Genomic DNA, 24,461 nt, shown 5'->3' on the forward strand with positions numbered 1-24,461 from the left:
TTTGAGTATTTATTTTGTGATACATGTATTTTGAAAGTCAGGCTTGGGATAACACAGGTCTCATAAGAATAATTAAGTCTATCAAGACTTTAAGGGATATTTTGATTTAAAAACTTTAGAGACTGGACGCCAGGTCTAAGCCACGAAGCATAATTTTAGTCACTGTGATGAATCAGTTCTGGGATTTACCTTTACTCTTTGTAAGTTACTAACTCTCTGATTTTCTACTTTGGGTGTACAATAATAATACCTATCTCATTGGGATGAAGAAATAACAAAATAAGATAGGTAAGGCTAAGAAAGGAGAGGGCAGGGAAAAGAGAGAAGGCCAAGTAGCTATGACAGGGACCTTGAGGCAAGAGTGCCTTCTCTGACATGGTACAGGAGAAGAAATAGATGTCTTTATATCTAATTGCTTATACCCATGAAAGGGCATTAAAGATAAACACCTCACATTTGATCTATGTTTCAACTTTTAGACCTTATGTCTTTTGTAACTGTCCAAACTATACATAATTTGGGAGGTGGGGATTGACATAAAACATCCATTCACTCAACAAATATTTTTGAGTTCTTACTATGTCAGGCACTATGATAGGTTCTGGGGCACAATCCTTGGCCTCATGGAACTTATGATTTAGCAAAGAAACATAAGTAAGCAAATATAAGCAACTTCAGGGTCTATGAAGTTACAGGGTATGATGAAAATAAATAGTAGCGGGATCTAAATCAGACTCGAATGAGTTAACGAATGTTTCCTAGTAGGAGTAAGCCCATAAATCTCTGTGCATGTCTGTGGAAGGGCAATGTAAGGAATAATGTTTGGTACAGTGGTTAAGAACTTGCGCTTAGGACTTCTGTTGCTGGCCAAGATGGTGTAATAAGGACTGGATTTACTCTTCTGCTAAAAAATAAGATATAGATAGATAGATAGATAGATAGATAGATAGATAAAGAAAACATATATGAAATGACATATTTCAAGACCCTGAACATCAGGCAATAAAGGACAGTGATCCCTGAGAGACATGATAAAAACAATCTGAGCTCTATGATTACCCTACTGTTGTGGGCAGAACTGTGTCTCCAAAACTCATTTGTTGAAGCATATTCTGAGATACTTCAAAATTCGCTTGTCAAAAACAGAGGATCATAGGGGAAGAGAGTAAAAATAAAACAAGATGAAACCAGAGAGGGAGATAAACCACAAGAAACCTTTAATCAGAGGAAACAAACAGGGTTGATGGAGGGGAGGGAGGTTGGGGGATGGGGTAACTGGGTGATAGACATCAAGGAGGGCATGTGATATAATGAGCACTGGGCATTATATAAGACTGATGAATCACTGACTTCTACCTCTGAAACCAATAATACATTATATGTTAATTGAATTTAAATTTAAAAAGTAATAAAATAAATACAATAAATACAATAAAAAATTCATTTGTTGAAGTACCATAGAATGTGAAATAATTTGGATATAAGGCCTTTAAAGTGGTGATTCAGTTGAAATGAGGCTGTTAAAACAGGCCCTAACCGAATCTGACTAGTAGTCTTATAAGAGGAAATTGGTTATAGAAAGAGACTATAGGAATGACAGCAGAGAGAAAAGACGATGTGAGGACATAGGGAGAAGGTTAGCATCTGCAAAGTCAAGAAGAAAGGCCTCAGAAGAAACCAAGAAACCAAGCCTGCCAATATCTTGATCTTGGCCATCTAAAAACTCCAGAACTGTAAGAAAATAATTTTTTTTTTTGTTTAAGCCACTTAGTCTGTGGTATTTTGTTATGGCAAACCAATATACCGATTTACTGCCTTAAGAGAATTTCCAGGCCACGGTGGAAGAAGGTGAACTTAGATGTAGTCAGGCAGATTCCCGGAGTTGAAGAGATGTGGAGCTAAGAGTCTATGGAAAACTAATGCAGGAGAGTTCATTGAGCAGAGGACCAGAGAAGAAAGAGTGCAGAAAGAGCACTCTGGAGACTTGTGGTCTCCCCCCTTGGGTTTTCAGTGGAGTCCTGATCAGTACATGCATGTAGAAAACTACCTGAGGCCTGGGAAAAAAGCCACTAGTGAGGATTAGAGTGAACACTGCCCACGTTCTCCCAGGGACTAGAATAGCACAGGATCCCACCAAAGAGATTGGAAGGTCCCACAATTCATGAGATATTGGGTAGGATACAAACAACGATCTTGCCTCAATACTGGGAAATAATTTGCCCTATAATAAAGCTGCTCAAGTATCACCTAATAAATCTTAAAACTAAGACCCCAAAGGATCAAATTGTGTCCAAGCAACTTAGTTAAGTGCTATACGAATACAAAAATATTCAACATGCAACAAAATTCATAATATCTGGCATCTAATTAAAATTACCAGGATAAAAAGAAGCAAGAAAACATAACCCAAAATAAGGAGAAAAATCAGTCAGTTGAAATTTATATGCAATGGAATATTACTCAGCCATAAAAAACAGTGAAATCTTGCCATTTGTAATGGTGTGGATACAGCTAGAGTGTATAATGCTAAATGCAATAAGTCAATCAGAGAAAGACAAATACCATATGATTTCACTCATATGTAGAATTTAAGGAACAAAACAAATGAACACTGCGGTGGGGGGGAGAGGTAAACCAAAAAACAGACTCTTAACTATAGAGAACAAACTGAGGGTTACTGGAGGGGGGAGGTAGGTGGGGGATGGGCTAGATGGGTGATAGGGATTAAGAAGGGCACTTGTCATGAGCACTGGGTGTTGTATGTAAGTGATAAATTACTAAATTCTACACCAGAAACCAATGTTACACTGTGTTAACTAAGTAGAATTTAAATAAAAATTTGGAAAAAAAAAAAAAAGAAAAAGAAACTGACCCAAAATTGACAAAGAGATTAGATTTAGCAGACAAGGACATTAAACCAGTTATTACACAAGTGTCCTAGATGTTCAAAGAGTTAAGTAGAGGCATGGAATAAATGAAGAATAGACACAAATTACCCTTCCAGAGATGAAAATTACTATGTGTGAGATGAAAAAACATAATGAATGGAATTAATAATGTATAAGACCAATGCAGAAGAAAAAAATTAGTGAACGTGAAGGCATAGGAATGGAAGTATCTAAAAGAAGACGCACAAAAAAGTTAAAGAGAAAGAAAGGAAAAGAGCATCAGTGAGCCAGAGGACACAGCCTGCAGTAGTTATAATACATATGTAATTAGCATCACTGAAAAGGTGGGGTGCACAAAAACTTTTGAAAATATAAAGGCCAACATTTTTTCCAAATTTGATAAATTATAAACCCACAAATTCAAGAAACTCAATAAACTCTAAACATAAGAAACATGAGGAAGAATGCCTCAAGCCACTTTATAACCAAACTGCTCAAAATCAGTGATAAAGACAATCTTTAAAGGCAGAGAAAAATGATAATGTTACATACAAAAGAAGGAAAAACAGGGATGAGTATCTCATGCAGATAATGTAAGTCAGAGGACAGCGGAGTAATATTTTTAAGGTACTGAAAGAAAAAAATACTAAAAAAGATATAGGATCCTATGCCTAGCAAAAATATCCTTCAAAAACAGGTGGAATAAAGATATTTTCTGACATACAAAAGTTATAGAATTTGTTGCCAACAGACCATACTACAAGAAATGTTTTTAAAAAGAGAAAAATTTCATCAGGCAAAAAGAAAATGAGACCAGATAGAACTATGAATCCATTCAAAGGCATGAAGAACACAGAACATGGCAATGACATGGAAATGTATATATTTTTCATATTACTTATATTTATTTGATATATAATTGACTACTTAATTATGAATAATAATAGTAACAAGATCTTGTGAGGCTTATAATACATGCACAGATAAAATCTAGGACAAAAAGAGCATAAAGGCCAGGAGAAAGAAAATGAAGAATATGATTACAGGTTCTTAAACGATAGGTGAAGTGGTATAATACTACTTGAAGGTAGACAATGATAAGATTAAGCCACAAACAATAAACCTGAAAATAACCACTAAAAATAAAAGGTATATCTAATACACCAACAAAAGATCTAAAATGAAATCTTACCAAATTGTCTATTATCCAAAAGAAGACATAAAGAAGAAAATGGGAGCAAAGAACAGATGGAACAAATAAAAAACAAATAGCAAAATAATAGACTCAAACCTAGTCATATCAATAATCAATTTTAATGTCAATAAGCTAAATACTCCAATAAGACACAGATTGTCCTATTAAATAAAAAACAAGACACACCTATATTCCGCTTATAAGAAGTACACACAAATACATTTAAATTAAAAGGGCAAAATATATATATATACCATGTAACACATGTCAAAAGAAAGCTAGAGTGGCTATATTAGATAAAATAGATTTTAGAACAAAGGTTATTATCATAGATAAAGGTTATTTCATAATGATAAAGGCATCAATTTCTCTAAAGGGCATAATTTAAAATATATATATAATGGGAGAGTTTTAAAATACATGAAACAAAAACTGATAGAAATATAAGGAGAAAAACAAATCCACAGTTGCAATTGATCTTGATACAGGTCTCTCACAAGAATTGATAGGATATATGGACAGAAAATCAGCAGTGATATAGAAAACTGGAACACCATTATCAATCAAGTTGATTTAATTGATAACTATAGAAAGGAAAATACATGTTTATTCTCGTGCACATATAACATTTACCAAAATAGACCATATTCCAGGCTACAAAAGAAGTCTCAGTAAATTTAAAAAGAGTCAAGTCACATGAAGTCTGTCCCCTGAACATAATGGAATTAAATTAGAAATCAGTAATAGAGAGATATGTGAAAAATCCCCAAATATTTGAAATCTAAACAGGAAACTTACATACATAATAACCCCTGTGTCGAAGAAGAAATCAGAAGGAAATTTAGGAAGTATTTGGAATTAAATGAAAATAAAAACACAACGTATAAAAAATTCTGGGATGTCAAGAAAGCAGTACATACAGAGAAATTTATAGCACTAAATGTTTAATAGCAAAGAAGAAAGGTTCACGATGAGTACCAGGTGATGTATGGAAGTGTTGTACACCTGAAACTAATATTATACTGTATGTTAACCAACTGGAATACTAAAATAGAAACTAAAAAATAAATAAAAGAAGAAAGGTCTTAAATAAATGATTTCAGGTTCCACCCTAAAAACTAACTGGAATTAAAATAGAAACGAAAAGAAAGAAAGAAAGAAAGAAAGAAAGAAAGAAAGAAAGAAAGAAAGAAAGAAAGAAAGATCTTAAATAAATGATTTCCGTTTCCACCCTAAAAACTAATATATAAATAAACAGACAAGTAAAACAAATTAAACCCAAACTAGGGAGAATAAGAAAGAAAGAAAAGAAAAAAAGGAAAGAAAAGGGAAAAGAAAAGAAAGGAAGGAAGGAAAGAAGGAAGGAAGGAAGGGAGAAACGGAAAAGATCAGAGTGTGAATTAATGAAAGAGAAAAGAGAAAAAAATATAGAAAAATCAATCAAACCAAATGTTGGCTCTTAGAGAAGATTAATAAAAGTGATAATTACTAACCAGACCTAAAGAACAGAGATGACACAAATTTCCAGCTATTAGGAATGAGAAAGGTGACATCACTCCAGATTCTACTAAAGGAAATAAAGGAATATTACGCAAACTTTATACCTATACACTGACAACTTAAATGAAATGAACCAGTTCCTTTAAAGACACAAACTACACAAACTCACTCCAGAAGAAATAGATAACCCAATGAATTTGAATTTGTCATCAAATATCTTCTCACAAAGAAAACTCTAGGCCCAATGGCCATCACTGGTGAATTTTATCAAACATTTAAGGAAGAAATCATATTAATTCTACACAAACTCTACCAGAAAATTGAAGACATAGGAATGCTTTCCGATTTACCAAAACCAAAGACAGTGTAAGAGAAGAAAACTACAAGCCAATATCTCTCATAAACACAGATACAAAAATTCTAAACAAAATTTTGGCAAATCCAGCAATCTATAGAAAGAATTACACATCACGACCAAAAGGGGTTTATCCCAGAACTGTAGGACTGGATTAACATTCAAATATTGATCAATGTAATTAACTGTATTAAATGTAATAGCATCTCAACAGACACAGAAAAGGCATTTGTCAAATTATAATGTCCATTTCTGATTCTAAAAAACCTTCAGCAAATTAGGAATAGAGGAGAATTTCCACAACCTGAGGAAGAACACCTACAAAAACCCTAAAGTTAACATCATAGGCAGACATGCATTAAGTATTAGCCGTCATTAGTATTTTATTTCTTTTCAATGCCGAGGGAAAAAAGAAAGTAAAACTCAGCTTTACATGTACTCAAAAATCTCCTACACCAAAATTTAAGTATAAACAAAGCAGGAAATAGAAAAATACCAAAATACAAATCACTTTAAATCTCTAGCTACAATATCTACAAAACAAGGAAAGTTATTAACTGGGACCGATGGCCCAATAGACAGCAGACCCTACTTTGCATCTGGGAAGAGCCCCTTTCCCTTGTGAACCTCATTTCTACTAGAGCCCTCTGGCCTCCTCTGCAAATCCATACACAATTCTACTACTTGGTAACCCTGCAGGGCAGCCCGAAGCAATTACTGCTTTCAGGAGATATCACATCTTTTTGAGAACTCTGCCAAGCTATCATTTGAATAAACTTCTGAAGTCCTCAAGGTAAAACTCAAAATGCAATTCTGAGCAGTCTGCTCTATTTAGAATTCCTGTCAAATAAGTGATCCAAATTACACCAAAGACGGCATTAATTCTCCCGTGAAGAAGCTTCTATTGTCATATTCTGCTTCAACTATCCTAGTTTAATAAATGTCTAAGGAAGATATTCAGTAGGCATCCACACTGATTAGTGTTGCGAATTAACATTTTCATTTCTCACCTAACTCTTAAATGGGACAGTGAAACTTAGTAAAAAAGACAAATTAGCTATGGAACTATCTCCTTATCATGTACCACACCACAGGAAGAAAAACAATTTATGTATTTTGAAATGAGTTATAGAACATTACCACAGAAAAACAACAGAAATAACATGACACCTGCAATACATATCAATATGAAGACTTGCTCAGGCATTGTAATGGTTGCTTTATTACGTATTACCTGCATATTACCACCTTACGATGACTGTGAACATATCTTATTTCACAGATGGGAAAGTTGAGGCACAAATGGTTAAGTACATCTGTGATATTACAAGTCTGGCAAGTAGTACAGCCAGTATTTATTCATCAACAAATGGAAAGTAACTAATCTCTTGAATGACCACCAGGATACACTCAATAAGTCACTGGGCCATCAGGATGAGATACCTTTCTTTTACCTAGTGGGAAAAGGGCAATTCTGGAAGGAGAGGTGGGTAAGAAAATGCATGACTGCAGGGGGCATTAAGCCAAAAAAATTTTAGGAAAGTGTCTATATGCTGGTTGAGTGTGCAGAAATTGATTCCCTACATACCTCTTAGAAATTCTTTACGTATTTCCAGGAGCACACACACCCTTTGAAGAGGACCTAGTTCATACATGCCAGGCATACATTAAGTACTCAGTAAATGCAGATGATTATAGAGAAGGAATGTATTGAACTACGCATACGCGGGTCGTTACAAAAACTGCAGTTTTCAATCTGAAAATTAACTGACATGGTAGCTCCTGATGTTACCAGAACTCTTTTGGAATTTTGATAGATTTTTTCTAAATAAATATGTCAACTGTCTCCTCCTGCCAATAGTTAATATTACCCTGTTACCTGATATTTGCACATTTATCCAATTAAAGTACATAAATCTATTTTAAAATAGTAAGAGATAATCCCTAAAACTTTTTAAAAAATCCTTTTTCTCTTTTAAGTATGAGAAACCAAGTAAAGACTCAAGAAATGGATTGCTTGTACCACGTAGTTAAGCAATTTAGTTCAGTATCTACTGTGTCCAGGACTGTGATAATTGGAGGAGATAAACAGTCATCGAAACAACAGCAACACAATCTCAAAACCTAGTGTGAGACTTGCTTATAATTATAAATCATGTTTTTTTAAAAGAGATTTCTGTTATTTGGCTTCTCATTGCTTTCTCTCAAGGAATTGATTTTTTCCACTTTTAAATCATTACAATTAGTGAAGCAAGCGAATACCTCTCAAAATTGGAGTAACAATCGAAAATACCCAGCATCACTGTCGGCCTGACCTTTAGCAGTACCCAGCAGCTCAGTCTAGTTTTAGATTCTCATATTATCGCCAGAGAATCGACAACAGGAATTCCACTGTGAGCTGAAGAGTGTGTCATAATCTTCCACACAGATCATTTTACTTGATACAACAATACTTGGACAAAAGCAAGGAATTGCACCTTATAGTTAAGAAAACTGTGCCTCTAGATTTCAGTACTTCTTCCCACGGCCTCTTGCGCCTCACTGCAGTAAAAACGAGCCAGTCAATCCTCTGTGCACGCTACTGGGCAGCATGTTGGGTGACCAAAAAGTAAATTTATCACAAATCCTCATTAATTGAGAATCCAGGGCACGTTTTCTCCAGGTGGCCCCAGTTTGTAGCCAAAGGCCAAAAACGATAGCTTCTCTTTGAAGGGCAGGACTGGAAAACAAGGCTGTACAGTTAGGAAGGTGAGCCAGGGCCGAGGGGAGACAGAGCCAACAGGTAAACAAAAGCCCTTTTGTTCCTATACATGTGCTGAAAAACTTCTCAAACACACGGACAGAATATCTAGAAAATAAGTTTTAATTCCAAACCTAGTTTTGAAGGAAATCTGTTGCTACTTCGGCAAATGTGGTGATGAGAATTCGCCATTAGAAAAGATACATTCTCTTTATCAGTTCTCATCAGCGTGTAGTAATCCTACAAGCAGATGTGACCAAGTTTCCCAGAAAATGAGTGATGACAAAAATGGTGTTTCTACAGATACAATGTAGCTTCCGATGAAAGCTTGCATGTTCACGAATCAGTATTTTCTCAAGCTGGTGGGGTAGGAAGGGGTTCTGTCCTGCAGTGCGACTGCAAGCAAATCTCTTCACTGCTCTGGGCTTTACTCATTAATAAAATAAGGGTTTTGGACTGTATATGTCCATTAAATGTGAGCCTAGAACTGAAAGTGAATGCTTCCCGGGGCTAACTGTAGCCAACAAGAAGTTGGGAAATGAGATCGCACACAATTTAGAAGTCTGTCTTGCTCTCCTTGGCTTGACACAGTGTGGAAATGCATCAAACGTAAAATTTTACCTCTTTCCTCAGGATCTGATATTTGCAAGATAATTATCATTATAAATAATTTCCAAAGAGATGATTCATAAACTGAGAAATATTTTCAATTACTACTATTGTTGCTCTATTGGTACTCTACATTTATTGAAACCTTATTAGGTGCTAGGCACTAAGCTAAGGACACCACATGTATTTTTATCTATCTATCTATCTATCTATCTATCTATCTATCTATCTATCTATCTTACAGTCTTGTAACTTATTTCTTATATTGGCAATTTCAGCCTCAAGTAGAGTAAGTTATGGCTTAAGGAATAGCTGCATGAGATTCCTAGAAGGATGTTTATGAGTATAAAAGCTACAAAATAATTTATTTTTACTGACTTACAGGGAATACTGAATTTTGCTTCTAGGAATTTTCTTTCATCTTTCCTTGTTCCATTCCATACATGCATACACACATACATACAGACATATTTTAATACCCAAACAAATCTGTGATGGAGATACTATTATTTTCAGCACTTTATAGAGAAGGATACTGAGGCTCACTCAAATACAGTCTTCGAGGTCTCTCAGCTCAAAGTTACAAGTTGTGTCTATCCGGAGCCATGCTCTTGGCCAACATGCCATGTCAACATAAAGTTTAATGTCTCCATTGGTAATGCTACCTCCCGGTTTGTGGAACAGCTAATAGAAAATTTAGTTTCATCCCCATTATCACATAAGTCAAAATAATAAAATGTTATTTATATTTATGTATCTCTATGACAATAGATAAAATAACTATAAATTTGCCTAAAACAATAACAATGAAACCTATCATTATGAAATATGATAAAAGCCAAAGTTTACCATATATTTTTTAAACCAGAAGTCTCTACATTAAGCCAAAAGTTGCTGAGCTTCTAGTTTTTTCCTCCTAATCTAAAAATATCTTTTAGACAGTACCATGATAACTGCATGTCTTTTAATAAATTAAAGATGAAAAATATGACTGAGTGTCCTCTAAGTATTTTAATGCTGTCTCAAATGATCTTGGGTGCAAATGACATCACCTACATTTGAGGGAACACTGAAGCTCAAATATGTAAACATCTCTGTACTAGGCCAATTTTGCCGCAAAATAAATCATTATAAAAATTGTACATCATGCCTAAAATGACGGTAATGGGATATGTAACATTTCAGTAGTTGCTTTTTACCACCTGAACCTAAGATTCAGAACACTATTGAATACTTACAGGAACTGCATATTTTAAATTGTGAATGTAATCAGTCCAGAAAGAAATTAGAGATGATGTTGCTAGAGGAAAGCAACTTCTATTATTTTGTAATAGCTCGAAGTGGCTCATTACATTTCATTTTTGGAAAAGTCTAAATTCAGCTTCTAAGAATCATCAGCCAATTTATAATTTTAGAACTATCAACAACTTTAAAATAACAGAATTTGCATATTTTTCTAAAAATTACTTTTACATATCTCTCAAGAATATAAGTGATAAGCTTGATTTATAAATCCTGAAAATACTTAAAAGACTAACAGAGTTAATGCAAAAGGACTCATTAGCTACAAACGCCATCTTGTGGTCCACGTTTTTATTACTTTGTCTTATTAGTCTGGATCTCTGACTCAAGATCTGAAGAACGAACGAACCCTGGATATAATTTATTCCCTTTCCCTCATTTTTACACATGGGAAAATTGGAGCTCCAAAAGGTCTAATACATTGGAAATCTTTAGAGGAAGAATTATTACAAGAGCCAAAATCTGAATTCAAATCTTTTCAACTCATACTTTTTCTATTCTTTATCTTCATTGTTTTCGACCAATAAAATGCATGGTGTCCAGTTTACTTCTAGACACTTCAAACACCAAGCTTATCTGCGTTTGTTTAACCATACCTTGAAAATACAGCAAACTATAAAGAAGAGCACATTTACCTTTGAATTACTGAAAAATTATCAAGGCACAGCTATGATGTTTCAGTGCATTATTTTAAAGCATTCCACACATGTGTTCTAATTTTATTCTGCTAAAGATTTATGAGGGCAGTGAGTGGAGAGGGGTGGAGAGGGGGAGGATCATCAATACCTCTACTGACAGATTAGAGCAATGGGTTTAGAGAAGATATGATTAAGACTTTACAATTAGCTACTGGCAAGCATCCTGATACTCAACTTTAATTTTTTTTCATTAATCAAACCACCTTTTTTCTCCAAGACGTTGTATCTTGCAGTGTGTACATGTGCATGTGTGTGTCTTAAATCCCTTCCTTTTCTTTATGGGAATTACACAGTTATTGGTCTGTAGAATATAGTCTATCACTTACAAAGCACAATAAGATGGAAGTCCTTTGATTCAGAAACTAGAAACTTTTATAAATTATAAATATGTAATCTTGTATTCAAACACGTGATTAGCTTAACAACAGAAAAACTCATCTAATCCAAAGGACGGGAAAGAGGTACAGATGGTCTATGCTCTAGCATAACTGTCCATTTCCCACCTCAACTTAACTTCATTTGTACAGATAATTGAGAATTAATATCACAGAATATAAGAGATTAATGAGAATATTTTTAAGAGATTTTTTTTAAGAAAGCAGAAACCAGAAAACCACAAAAATCTTCAAGACTTATATGACACATAATAAAAGATGTCCATGGTTATGTGAAAACATGAACTGTAGCTATGGGTTTTGAATGTACATTTCAGACAGAAATTCTCACTTAATAAAATAACAGGGTACAGCCGACCCTTGAACGACAGGTTTGAACTACGCGAGTTTACCTATCTGCAGATTTTTTACAGGACAGTATTGTAAATGTATTTTCTCTTCCTTATGATTTTCTTAATAACATTTTCTTTTCTTCAGCTTACTTTAGTGTAAGAATACAGCATATAATATATATAACTTACACAATATGTGTTAATTGACTATTTTACTGGTAAGGCTTCTGGCCAACAGTAGGCTCTTAGCAATTAAGTTTTTGGGGAGTCAAAAGTTGTACACAGACTTTCAGCGGCCCGAGGAATTGGCGCCCCTAACCTCTGCATTGTTCAAGGATCAACTTTAGTTAATTACTTACTTTAGAATTCTAAAAATGACAATTTATTTTAAGGTTTCCTTAGAAGTAAATAAAAATCACAGCCTGTTGCATTTAAACTTAATTCTATAATTGACTGTGTTTTATATACTTATTATATAACACTTGAATATTAAATAGATTATAAACTTCTAAATGAGAAAGGACACTATGTTAAGCATAAGAGATGAGCAGACTCTTAGAAAAGAGATGGAACTTCGGAGCAGTGCTTCTTAAACTATTGATGGTGAAGAACACAAATTTCTTTCAATCTCCAAGGACCATTAAGTGATCCTACTGAGCGTGACCAGTCTGCAGTGCATGCCCCATGAATCACCACAACAGCCTAACAATACTGACCAATACTTAATCAACATAACAAGTCTACCAATTATCTACATGGATGTCATGGCGACATCTAATTGCTCTAGAAGATTTTTATTGATTACTTTCAACTTCTGATTTATCTTGTTATGAATCTGTAATAAACAACTATGGACTGGGCGTCAGTCCATACTTCAAGTAGCATGACTTTAGAGATCAACATAATTACCCAAGGTTTCCCAAATTGTGTTCCAGGACATGTTAATTCTGCAAGAAGACATGCTGATCTAGTCAAGGAAATTATATCCTCAGATTCACAAACCATGTGAGCCCATAAACTATGCTAAGAACTTCTTTAGAAAATAAACCTGTTTAACTTTATTTAATCCAAACTTCTTTGACTACAGAAATTTTTCTTTCAAAAGTTATCACTCATTAACATTACAAAACACTAATTTTCTATAAAATGCATTGAGAGACGCTAGCATTGACAGAATTACTGATTTATATTATTCAACAATTGCTTAAAAATTCCCAATGGCAAGGAATTTATTTCTTTACAATGCAATTTAATATAATTTAGAAAATTATAATGCATAGGAAATAGTTTTGTGTGTGTGAGTTCAAATTAGACAATTTCCAAGAGTTGGTTTTAGATATATCATCTGAAGCAATGATAAAACATGTAATCCTTCTTCCATGACTGCCCTCCAAATACCTTTCTTCTTTTCTAATTTTCTGAATTAAGATGCATTTCTAAGACCATTATCATCATAACCTTATTCTGATTACATCTTAGTTTGTCAATGTTACTTTCAAAATGCATCATTAGGACTGAATTCAGCATTTTGAATAGCTAGTGAAGGATGTAGATAATTACTTTGCTCTATTTTTTTTTTTTTTTTTTAGTCAGAAGTATCTTCTAGCATAACAAGACCTTAATATGGCTCTCATAAAACTTAAATATGGAAAAGAGCAAATTTCAATGCGGTCACCAAGATAAAGACCTAGTGAATTAAAGAGTTGACCTCCACAAAATATACTATCATTTCACATGCTGAAGATAATTTTACTGCAAAATAATTTTGGCTTGAGTATAAAGACTCCTTTGGAAAAAAAAAACTAGTTAGAGGTAGATTTACGACTTGGAATATGAAAGCAGGACCCTGTCATCAATGTAGAGGATAATATTTACTTTCTTATTTGCAAGAGTAGGGGAACATTCACCTGTATCATCAAAAACCTGTATCAATTTATTGAGGTATAAATTCAAAATGGAGCAGTCTTTTAAGCCAAGTAGAACTGAAATTTACTCTACGAGCTCACAGTTACCTAAACTTCAGATGGTTTTAAAATAAAGATTCTAATGAGCATTAAAGGTTTCACATCTGTTAGTTCCCTAAGTCTTTTCTAAAGAATATTTGTTTATTCCATCAATTGCTTGTGTGAGTAAATAAATCTGAGACATTAAACAAAGGTGAACAGGTTTTTTTTTCCTAAAGAGTTTCTCGGAAATGTGAATGTGCTAATTGCCAACCTTGTCCAATAAAATGAAAAACAGCATAACCTAGATGGAAGGCACTTGGCTATTCAACTGTCATAACCAATGATAGCCAAAGTAAAATCAATGGAACTAAATGACAGTTGATCAACTATGCCCCCAAATATACAACAGTTAAGAGACGAAAGAACTATACACAGGGACTTCCTCTGATATTTGCAATAGTCAATTTTAAAAAGTTATTTATAAACTGTCTTTAGTGTAGTTTTCCCTCAGCTCAGAATCTCACCTCTTCACTTATCCAAGAATCCTGGTATAATCTATCAAACTGAGAAGGCAGCTTCCTGGCCTCTGTGGTAGCTAATCTCCAAAGATGCCCCTCCCCGCAAACAACTGATAATAGAGAACTATAATAGCCTTCCACGAACATTCTAAGGTTTTCACTGATGATTTTATTTCTGTAATCAATGGTGAAGCCTCTCATCAAACTGTAAGAATATAAAGTTTTAAAATCTTAGGATAACACAGTTATTCATCTCTGTTTTCCCTGCTCTGATCATTATTACTGTGTACCTTTAGATTCTATTTAAAACAGGAACTGATTGCTCACCAAAAAAAAAATGATTTCCATGGCATAGATAGTAAAAAGAAAGATAAGACGAATCATTAAATAATCAGTAGTGTTGGTCTCTATACTAAAAATGCAAAGGGAAAATTCCTAGGTATTCAGTGGATAACCATTTAATGGCGGTAAAATGAAAACTTGGTGTTTTCTTTTTGATGAAGATGACCATCCCTAAATAAACTGAATGGTCCATAGAAAAGTGGTGTGATGCAGCCTGAATTTGCTAATCCAGACATTCAGGCCCCCAGTGAGTGACTTCCAGTGAGTAAGAAAGTAGATAACATGGACACAAGAACGTAATGGATTGAAAATTTTAACTGGTATAAAAATGGTTAGGCTGATTAGAAATCTAAGCATCTTAGTCTCTCAAGATGGATGTGTTTGCTTTCCAGAAAATCTAGCCTACATACAATGGGAATCTGTTCAATCCTGGGGTCTATATAATGTAGTTCTGAAACATTCTTCAAAGAGTTTCAAAGATATACACTCTTCTGAAGGACTGTTTTAGCACCATCAAGAATCTGTCTTCTTGGCTCCTAGGGATCAGGTTAGGTACCAGCTTTAGTAAATGGTATGAGGCATTAATATATTTTTTAAAAAAAATCCCCTGACGTGATTAGAAAATCCCTGTCCAAGATAACTGAATTATTCCCAGCTGTAGCCAACTTCTTTGTTCTTATGACTACGGAGTTGAGACACATTAACTTTGAAGAAAGTTATCTGTTTACTTGGTTTCATCCTAAGAGACTGTCAATATAAAAAATAATTTAAATGGTTCAATATAGACCACTTATTATGCCTCTGTCCCAACATGTCAAAGGAAAGCTCAAAAACTACCTGTCACTCCTTGGGGTCAAAATTATACTAAATAACTCTCTCTGGGTAGATCTTCTGGCACTCCTATGCTTCTTTCTCTGAGAAAGGCTACTCACAAAGACTTGAGCAGTTATTATGTGATTGTGTATAGTATATACCAGAAATGACAGAGGTTAACTATTTTAGAAACAGGTGTCATTGTTCCAGTATTTCCCAAAACTTTCTCTGAAACTAATTTTAGTATTTACCTAGGAAAGAAAAGCAGTCTGCATTTCTCCTGGGTAAGCAGAAGTCTGTTGATCCTCAGAATTAAGGGCTACAACTAAGGCTTTGCAGGCGCTGCTTTTGGGCTGGTAAAGGAAGGGCTTCTGCATTGCTCACTGGCAAAGTGAATACACCCAGACTTCTCTTTTTGTGGAAATGGATGGCTGTTGTTTTATTATCTCTTCAAATATACTGGATTTTAGTTATCTTTTATTTCTATTTGTCTAAATCTTTCAACTTATACTTTCATTCTCCTCAATGGAGAAAACAGGAATGAAATAGAATTGAAGTAGTTCTATTTATTTCAGCTTTCATAACATGGTTTCCGTTAGAGAGTCACGTTACCAATTTTATTAGAGCTTATTAATTCCTAGCCTTCTTGTATCCAAAGAGGCTCCTCAACACCCACTTCCATTTGACTTTGCTACTCTTCGGAAGTCATTCGCTTTTTTCCCCCCAAACCTCACTTTTTCGTGAAATGTGCCTCCCGACATTGTTTCCTCTGTCTTCACCTTTGACTGTATCCCTTTGCGTCTTTGCCTTTCATGGTCCATGGTCCACAGGTATAATCATATCTGATTCTTTAACTGCTTCACTTTTACTTTTTGGCATTGTTCATTCCTCTTATGTCATATTCTCTTTGTCACTCTGTGACTTTGTCATTACAACTAAATTTTCTGTAACTTTTTAAAGCCACTTTACTAAATTCTAGGGAATATGACCGAAAATGGCCAGGGTTTCCTTCCTTTGCTCTTGCCTCCCAGAATTTGAAAAAGGTACTTTCTCCCCAGCTTTCTGTCATGTTACATAATAGTTCCTCTTTGTTGGATGGAATTAAGTCTAGGGAAGCTAATCCCCCTCATTGCTTCTTCTCATTCAGTAGATGAGCACGCAGTCCATCCCTTATCTGATGCCCAGTTTTTAAAAGAAGAATGAAATTTTGGACAGAAATCTAAATGAAACCCAGAATCCTGCTTATCTGGCAGTTTTATAATCATGATCAATATAGATTAACCTCTTCAAGTCACAGTGCTTGGGAGCTGTCTTTACCTGGACCAAGGTGTTTTAAATTTACAAAATTTACAACATGTTCCAAAACTATGTAGTACACCCCTGAATTGAAAACAAACAACTCTTTTGCTAGAATTTATTTTACCATTCCCCAATATAGCAAGGAATACCTTTTCAAATAAATACAACTATACTTGAAGAACTTCTAGGATGTTTAACGCTCATCCATTACTTACTTTGTAGAACTACTATAACGTGTGTGTGTGTGTGTGTGTGTGTGTGTGTGTCTTTTTAAAATTTCTCTAATTTTTAAGTGGTCCATAAATAACTGGACTTGAATTTTAGGAAAACATTAGCTGTATTATTCATCTGGCTAGATGCTATACTCTTACAATGATTTTTTTCTTTCTTCATTTACTTTCCAGAAAATGGTCTATGTTAGAATCATCTTTTTTTGTTTGTTTGTTTCCTACACTTCCATGTTGACATTTGTATTATTCCGTAGTGATAGAACCCTTCAATTAAATCTGTTCATTACAATTCAAGTAAATAAAACTAATTTAAATACTCTTCCATTAAAATAAAGCCATAGGAATCAAGTGAAAAATACATATACTTGCTATTCTTCCCCAGTAAACTCTAAGGTCCTAATGGCAAGATTCGAAGTTTGAATTTGGATGCTCCATAGTGCTTAGCACAGGATTTTTATGTTAACAGAATCTTAAATGAATGATTTCACATGAGGCAACAGACATTCTTAAATAAGACTGATATAATTTGAAATGAAATGTCCGCTGGCCTGCTTATTTCTTGAAATTCTTATCCGGAAAGTTTTTAAAGTCTAATGTTCATAATTATTTATAATAGTATTATCTGTGAGAGCAAAAAAATAACATAAAGGTTCAACTATTAGTTGTTACTTTTGCTAATAGAAGTATATTAATGTGATTGTATTATGTTAAAATTATATCATTATATAGAAAAGTAAACAAATGAGAAGTATGGAACTCAAAATAACACATAGTCATTGTAATCATCATGACATAAAATAAATATGTCATCATGTTTTGATGCAGACACATTCAGAAAGGGCCATGTAGAAATCTTAAAATATTTTGATCTGAACATAGCAAATTATTTTTCTATAATTGTATTTAAATATGCCACTCTCTCTAGGAGAAAAGGTTACAGGAATTCTTTATTTTTAATTTATATATTAGTGTACCTAGCTTTTGTTGTTGTTGTTTTTCGTGTGCATATATATTAACTTTATAACCACGAAAATAAGACTATGAAACAAGGACTTCCACACATTAATACTGTAAAGTAAACTGTGCCAAGGAATAAATTTTATTACTTTAAGTATTACAATCACTTAAGTGTTACATTCACTTAACCTATAAACTGCTTTGTTTGGCAAAAATTAACACTATGTGAACTTTTCACTATGGTATTAAAATGTGAACTTTCAAAGAGTATACACTTTCAGTTTGCAATACCTACCAAGGCCCACTTCCTGTCAAATCCCTCCGCCACCACCACCATCATCATCATTACCATCAGCATAAACAACCACACAAACAGACATTCTTCTGTACCTACCAGAGAACAATTAGAACATGTCCACGCACTTAATCCAGCATGCCATGTGTTATGGTTTTAGCATCCCTCCACATTTTATCAGGAAGTCATTTTCTTTGGTTATTTGGGTACCAATATATTTTGAAATTACCCATGTTCAATTGGAATTTTGCTGTAATGCTTTTTAAATCTTGCTTTTAAAAATAAGTGAAATTTATCCTTAATTATTGGTCATGTAGGACAAAATGGAAATAGCTTCATTTTACTTATTTAGAGTTCACTTGGAGATACCCGTTTTGTATTTGGTGTCCACTGTCTTCAAGTAAATTCACACGTCTAAGTATTACAATTCAATATGATAATAGCTGGCTTCTGATACAGACCCATCTCTCATATTTATAATCTGATTTTCCCCTGTTACTTTGATATTTAAATTTTAAGTCATAAACAAGCTGTGACCATTTCACTTCATAAAACAAGTCCAAAGGCAAATGTTTATACCCCAATTCATCCATTATACTAGGAACAAACCCCTTTGGGGATTTATATTTGCAAATGTTGATGAAAAGAAAACGTATTTCCATAAGAATGTGATTAAATTAAAAAGGAAATGGAAAGATTCTGGAACATTTCACTTCTCTGTATATCTAAGATATTCTGAAGTTAACAGATAACAGCAGACTGCTACTGTTTCAGGCCACACAGTCTGTGTGCTAATTAGGAAGCCTTGATTATTTAAGGGCTCCAACTTCCTGATTATGCTTGGACTGATATGGCAAATCAGTTGAAAGTTATTCACTCAGGGAAAAAACAATAAATAATTGAAACTGTGGGGTTCTTTTGAATTTAAAGAAAACCAATGATTCTTTCAAAGTTACATATTTAAGATGCAGTGCACTTGATACATTTTAGTAAAATTCAGAAATATAATTCATTTGGAGGAAAGAGTTAAAACATACAGATATAAACTGCTGTGAAGAACAAAATTGGCAATATGGCACAGTGAGGCTAATTTAACTGTTTCTAAGAAAACAGTATTTTATATAAACTGAATTCGGTCCATGAGAATGACAAAAAATATGAATTTATATGACAGGTATAGTCAAAATCCAGACATTTTAGTTGGAGTTCAGTGGATTTGCTATGAACATTTTCCCTTAAAAAAATAAAGTCCAAACTTAGAAAAAAAAAAATTTGCAGATCCTATCATTTAAAGGAAAATAAAGTCCTCGCATTTGTCATGTGATTTTTATACCCTAATATACTTATGTTTTATAATCATAATCACTTATAGTATATTGCATATTTTAATTTTCGAGGCATTTTCTTATGGATTATTTTGGTTCATTGTCCTAACAATTCCGTAACATCAGAATGGGCGGTTCTAATGTACGGGAGTGAGAAGTTTGCTTTTGTGGGTTTAGTTAAGTGGTAATAAAGCCTATGGTGGTCAATGTACTTTATTCAACAAAATATTTTAAACCATTTCAAAATCTGAGACTTATGGGAAAGTCCTCTGAGATCCTTGAATTTACTTAAGGTTGTTAATGTAGAATAAAAAAATTAAGAAGAGAGAGAAAATGATCTTTTCAATCAGTTGAGGCGCTAGGCCACTGCCATGAAATCCCTGTGTCAGGTCACATCTCTGTCTGGTGCCACAACAGTTCCCTAACGATTAGGTCTCATCACGTCCAGCTGTGTTGCACTCTGACCCATAAAAGCCAGAGTGACCTTTCTAAAAGGCAAGTCTGATAGATATTGTCGTTTCCCTGCTGAAAACTCTTCTGTGGCCTTTCCTATTTCCTTTAGGATGAAAAATAAAAGACTTATATTAGGCTCTCTTCAGCCCAGTGGGTTACATGGCAGCGAAATATGGCACCTGGCCATATCGAGTACTTTACGCTGAAGGAGTCTGAGACTACAGCAGGGGCAGGAAAATCACTTGGACCTTTCACAACCCTCATCCCCCAATGCAGGTGATAAAAACCTCATATGAAAGGTGCCTTCCTTATATCCAGAGGAAAGAAACGTCCTTATCAAAGGGAAGGAACCCAAAGAAGACACCTAACAAACAGGACTTGTTACGTTTCCCTGGTTTATTATACTTACCTCATACTCCTTAATCTACCATATTTCTACACAACCACCCACCCTTCATCAATCCTCGCATAAAATACTCAGCTCTGTTTCTTCCAGACTCTATGTCCTCAGAAAGCCTCCCATGTCTCAGAGAACTTACATTAAATCAATTTGTATGCTTTTCTCCTGTCAATTTTCTTTCTCATTTTCATTTTCAGACCTAGCCAGGGACCCTAAGAGGGTTCAGGAAAACTCTTTCCTCCTCTACAAAAACCTCGCTTTTCAACTCAACACGACCTCTACTTCGACCTCCAAAAAAGAACCTGTTATTTGAACATGTTCTCTCACTTCTAGGATTTTCTGCATGTATTTTCTCTGACAGGAATTCTTTCTCACATCTTTATCCACCTACCTTATTCATCATTCAGATCTCACACATCCCCAGCAGAACCTCCCTCATTCCTTCTAGGTTAGGTTAGATGCCTTCATAATGTTTTTCTATGCTAGAACGTCTTATACTTTATTATGATCTTTTGTATTAATTGTCTGGTCCCCTTGGTGACTGCGCCTCCATGAGAAAGGCACTGTATTTGTCTTGCATGCTGTGGTCCCCCCAGGGCCCAGCACAGTGTCTGCTGGAAGTAGGGGCTTAAGAAACTCTTGTTAAATGAAAATATCATTATCAGTTAATCTTTCAAAATATACAATATTTTATAGTATTAAACTGACATGCACTACAGACTAGAAAAGCACAAAATAATATTCTTAATGTACCTATTTCATATAGTCATTAATCCAGCCAGAGATAAGGTTAAAGATGTATGTTTAAAATGTACCTGCTAGGAAGAGTATGTTTAGAATACGCTAGATTAAAAAAAGTGATAGTATAAAATTCATTTAAAATAGTAATTACCTTGGGGAACTGTTAGTTGTAAAAAAATAATAAAAAATAATCATTTGAAAAGCAAAATGATGACTAGGTTCTATCTTGAACTAAAGAAAAAAAAAAGAAGAAGAGAAAAGCTGAACTAAACTAACCAAACTAAACTAAACTAAACTAAACTAAAATAAAATAAAATAAAATAAAAGAGCATGCTCTTTTGTTGAGGTTTTGAACAGCTACAGAAGGCAAAGTGGAATTGGCAGGGACACAAGATATAGGACCCGAATTGATGTTTTGCTCATTCAAACTTCTGGTCCTTTTCTCATGTTGCAAACCTTTCTAACATAAGAGAGGGAGAGGAAGAGGAAAGAAGATAGGAGAATCAGTAGGAAGCATTACCGAGTGCTTTTGAAAAATTCAAATCCTTCCCAAACAAGAAACTGTGGGGAAAACAAATAAAGCAAAATGCTATCATATTTCTTTCTCACATCAAGGCTCAAATTAGGCACTTGGGGCATGCTGTGTGAGAAGGAAGACTTTCACCCTTCCTCCACATAAACACATTTGTTTCAGTGGGTGGGTTCAGCATTACTCTACTGGCACTGAGCCACCAACGAGGCTTCTGAATGTGACACTTGGTTCCTTAATAGACTCTTTCAACAAAGGACACAACAGAGAAAAAGTTAAAGAGAGGATAACTTTCACAAAATGAAGCAATATCACTTATCGCTAATTACCTGTTCATAATAGTGGATATTCTCCTCAGCCATATCTGTAAATGCTGACTTGATATCATTCTGCATATTGTGTTTCCATCTTTCCCAATCTGCTTTCAGGGCATTATTAGCGCATTCCACTTTATCTTCCAGTTTTCCAATCTCTTCTGTAAGCTGAATTAGATCACAAAGAGAGATGCATCGATCTACGTATTCTTGTTACTGGATGAATTCATCAAATCTAAGCCAATCATTATATCAAAACAGCTGAAGAATAATTCTTTGTTTGGAAAGTCACCAGCATTTACCCTTTGTACAAACCAGTTATAGGAAAAAGAAGACTGGATTCAGTCAGAGATGCTGAGTAGAGTTCTAAGGTCTGCCACCAATTAGCATTTGACCTTGGCTAAGTCCTTCAAACCTTGGGCTTGGGTTTCACTATTTACAAAACAGAGGAAATTGAACTACAAGTTATCTCAAAATTCTTTTGCATTAAGTCTCATAACCACTATCGTTTACGGTGATAATATTTATGTTAAGAGGTATGGTTTCATACCCCAGCTTCCCATTCCTGGTCCTCATTTTTCAGTTGTTCTTAGTAGAAGGATCAATTAACTGACATGTTATAACATCCATTCAGATTATTCAGTCCAACCTGGAGGCCCAGGGTATTAACCTGCCAAATATCACTGAGATAGTAACAGAGGCAGGTTTATATCTCAAGACGCCTGACACCTAGTCCATGCGCCATCAGAGAGGCTTAGTGTGATATTTATGCCTCCTCCCATCTCACCCAACCTCTGAGTGTGTAATCCATCAATTTATTGTTTTATGTTTGGTGTATTTACATATAAATACATATATTTATACATACTTTATTTATGTACAGTATTGATTTGTATATTCAGCATATGTTTATTAAATGCCTTCTCTGTACCAGGCATTCGTCTAGGACTTGGAGACTCAGCGTGAAGACAACAAAAATCCCTGCCTCTACCAGAGCTTGTACTCAACCGAGGAGAGACCAACCAAAAGCAAGATAAATGAAACAGGAACTATCTATTGAAAATTAATGCTAAAAAGAAACATGAAGCAGAAAGGTATCTAGGGAATGTAGGACGATGTGAGTTCACGTAAGATGACAGGGGCAAGCCGAAATGAGGAAGCGACATTTGATTAAATATCTGCAGTCAACGTGAGAGTGAACCATGAGCCTCTCGGGAGAAAAATCATTCCTGGCAGAGGAAACCACAGGGCCCCAGACTGGAAGTGGAAGCACGCCTGGAAGGCCCAAGAACGTGGAGACTAGCACGGCTGTGGCATGTAGTGGAGCGAACAACAAAGGGAAGGTTCTAGGAGATGAAGTCACAGAAGGAACGGGTAACCAGATCCTACTGAGCCATGCAGTTTGGGGTAAAGTTCATGGAGTTTATCGGGTGAGATCCAAGGCCAGGAAACTTCAAGCAGAAATGACACCATCTCTCTCATGTTTTCAGAGGGGCATCATACATTACCACTGCGGTGTGACTGAAAGTTATCTGAAAGAGGCGATTACTTAAGAAGATCCCCATTTCAGAGCCATTAAAATGTGAAAATGTCTTAGAATCAAAATATGTTATTTTGATTCAAATGCTCATGTGAATTAGTATCCTTATTAATTTTATTATTCTTATTAAAATAAATCTTCATCACCATCATTATGATTTTTGTTATGGAATTTCACTTTTCTGTCCTTATTTCATTGCAGCTATATTTGCTTTTATTTCCTAAGAATAAACATTTGGTATTTTATAAATCTTCCGTTACCAATAGGAGATCTATTTCAATAGTAAGGTTTCATGTTTTTTTGGGGGAGGGGATTTTTTTTTTTCTTGTTTTATTTGTTAACTATCTCAGTGAGGCCACTTATTACTTTATGAGTACATGTACTTTTTGGGGTGATTATTTTGTTAAATCTTAGAGAACCCATCTAATGATTTGTTAATGGGATATTAATGGGATGTCTCATGGTGGGCTGTGAATGCTAGGGGGTAAGCTAAGAGTAAATTGCTGAAAGTCCAAACGTTTAGCACAGGATCTGGGTCTGCTGGAAAAAGCTCAGGGGCAGGTTAGAGAACTTCACTCTTCTGGGTTGTTCGATGAAATTGTGCCATTTTCATTGCCAGATGGAAATTATCAACAAAATGTCCTTCTTACGTAAGATCAGGAGGTACCCACACCAACTGTAAGCACACTATTCCCCTCTGCTTAGCTTCTACAGCCTGAAACTGCTATGCACTGGGGTGGGATTA

General features: G+C 34.7%; 1 protein-coding gene across 9 annotated transcripts in view; it reads right to left on the reverse strand.

The window, feature by feature from the left end:
* The window catches only part of SNX7 (sorting nexin 7), a 160,197-nt gene that overhangs the window by 66,388 nt on the left and 69,348 nt on the right, over positions 1-24,461 (reverse strand). For 6 of the 9 annotated variants that reach the window (XR_007190312.2, XR_007190311.2, XR_003315755.4 and 3 more), the window contains exon 8: positions 22,192-22,344. The exons of 1 other annotated variant lie outside the window; for it this stretch is intronic. Coding sequence is in view for 4 of the 8 variants with exons in the window: in XM_026497554.4 (XP_026353339.1) it covers positions 22,192-22,344 (153 nt within the window). In the remaining 4 variants the exon portion in view is untranslated. Of the gene's footprint in view, positions 1-4,186; positions 8,658-10,645; positions 20,296-22,191; positions 22,345-24,461 lie in introns of those variants that run through there. 2 more of the 9 variants (XM_044383620.3, XM_048220278.2) reach the window with 2 other exon arrangements.

Source organism: Ursus arctos, unplaced genomic scaffold, assembly GCF_023065955.2.
Source record: "Ursus arctos isolate Adak ecotype North America unplaced genomic scaffold, UrsArc2.0 scaffold_12, whole genome shotgun sequence".
NCBI lineage: Eukaryota > Metazoa > Chordata > Mammalia > Carnivora > Ursidae > Ursus > Ursus arctos.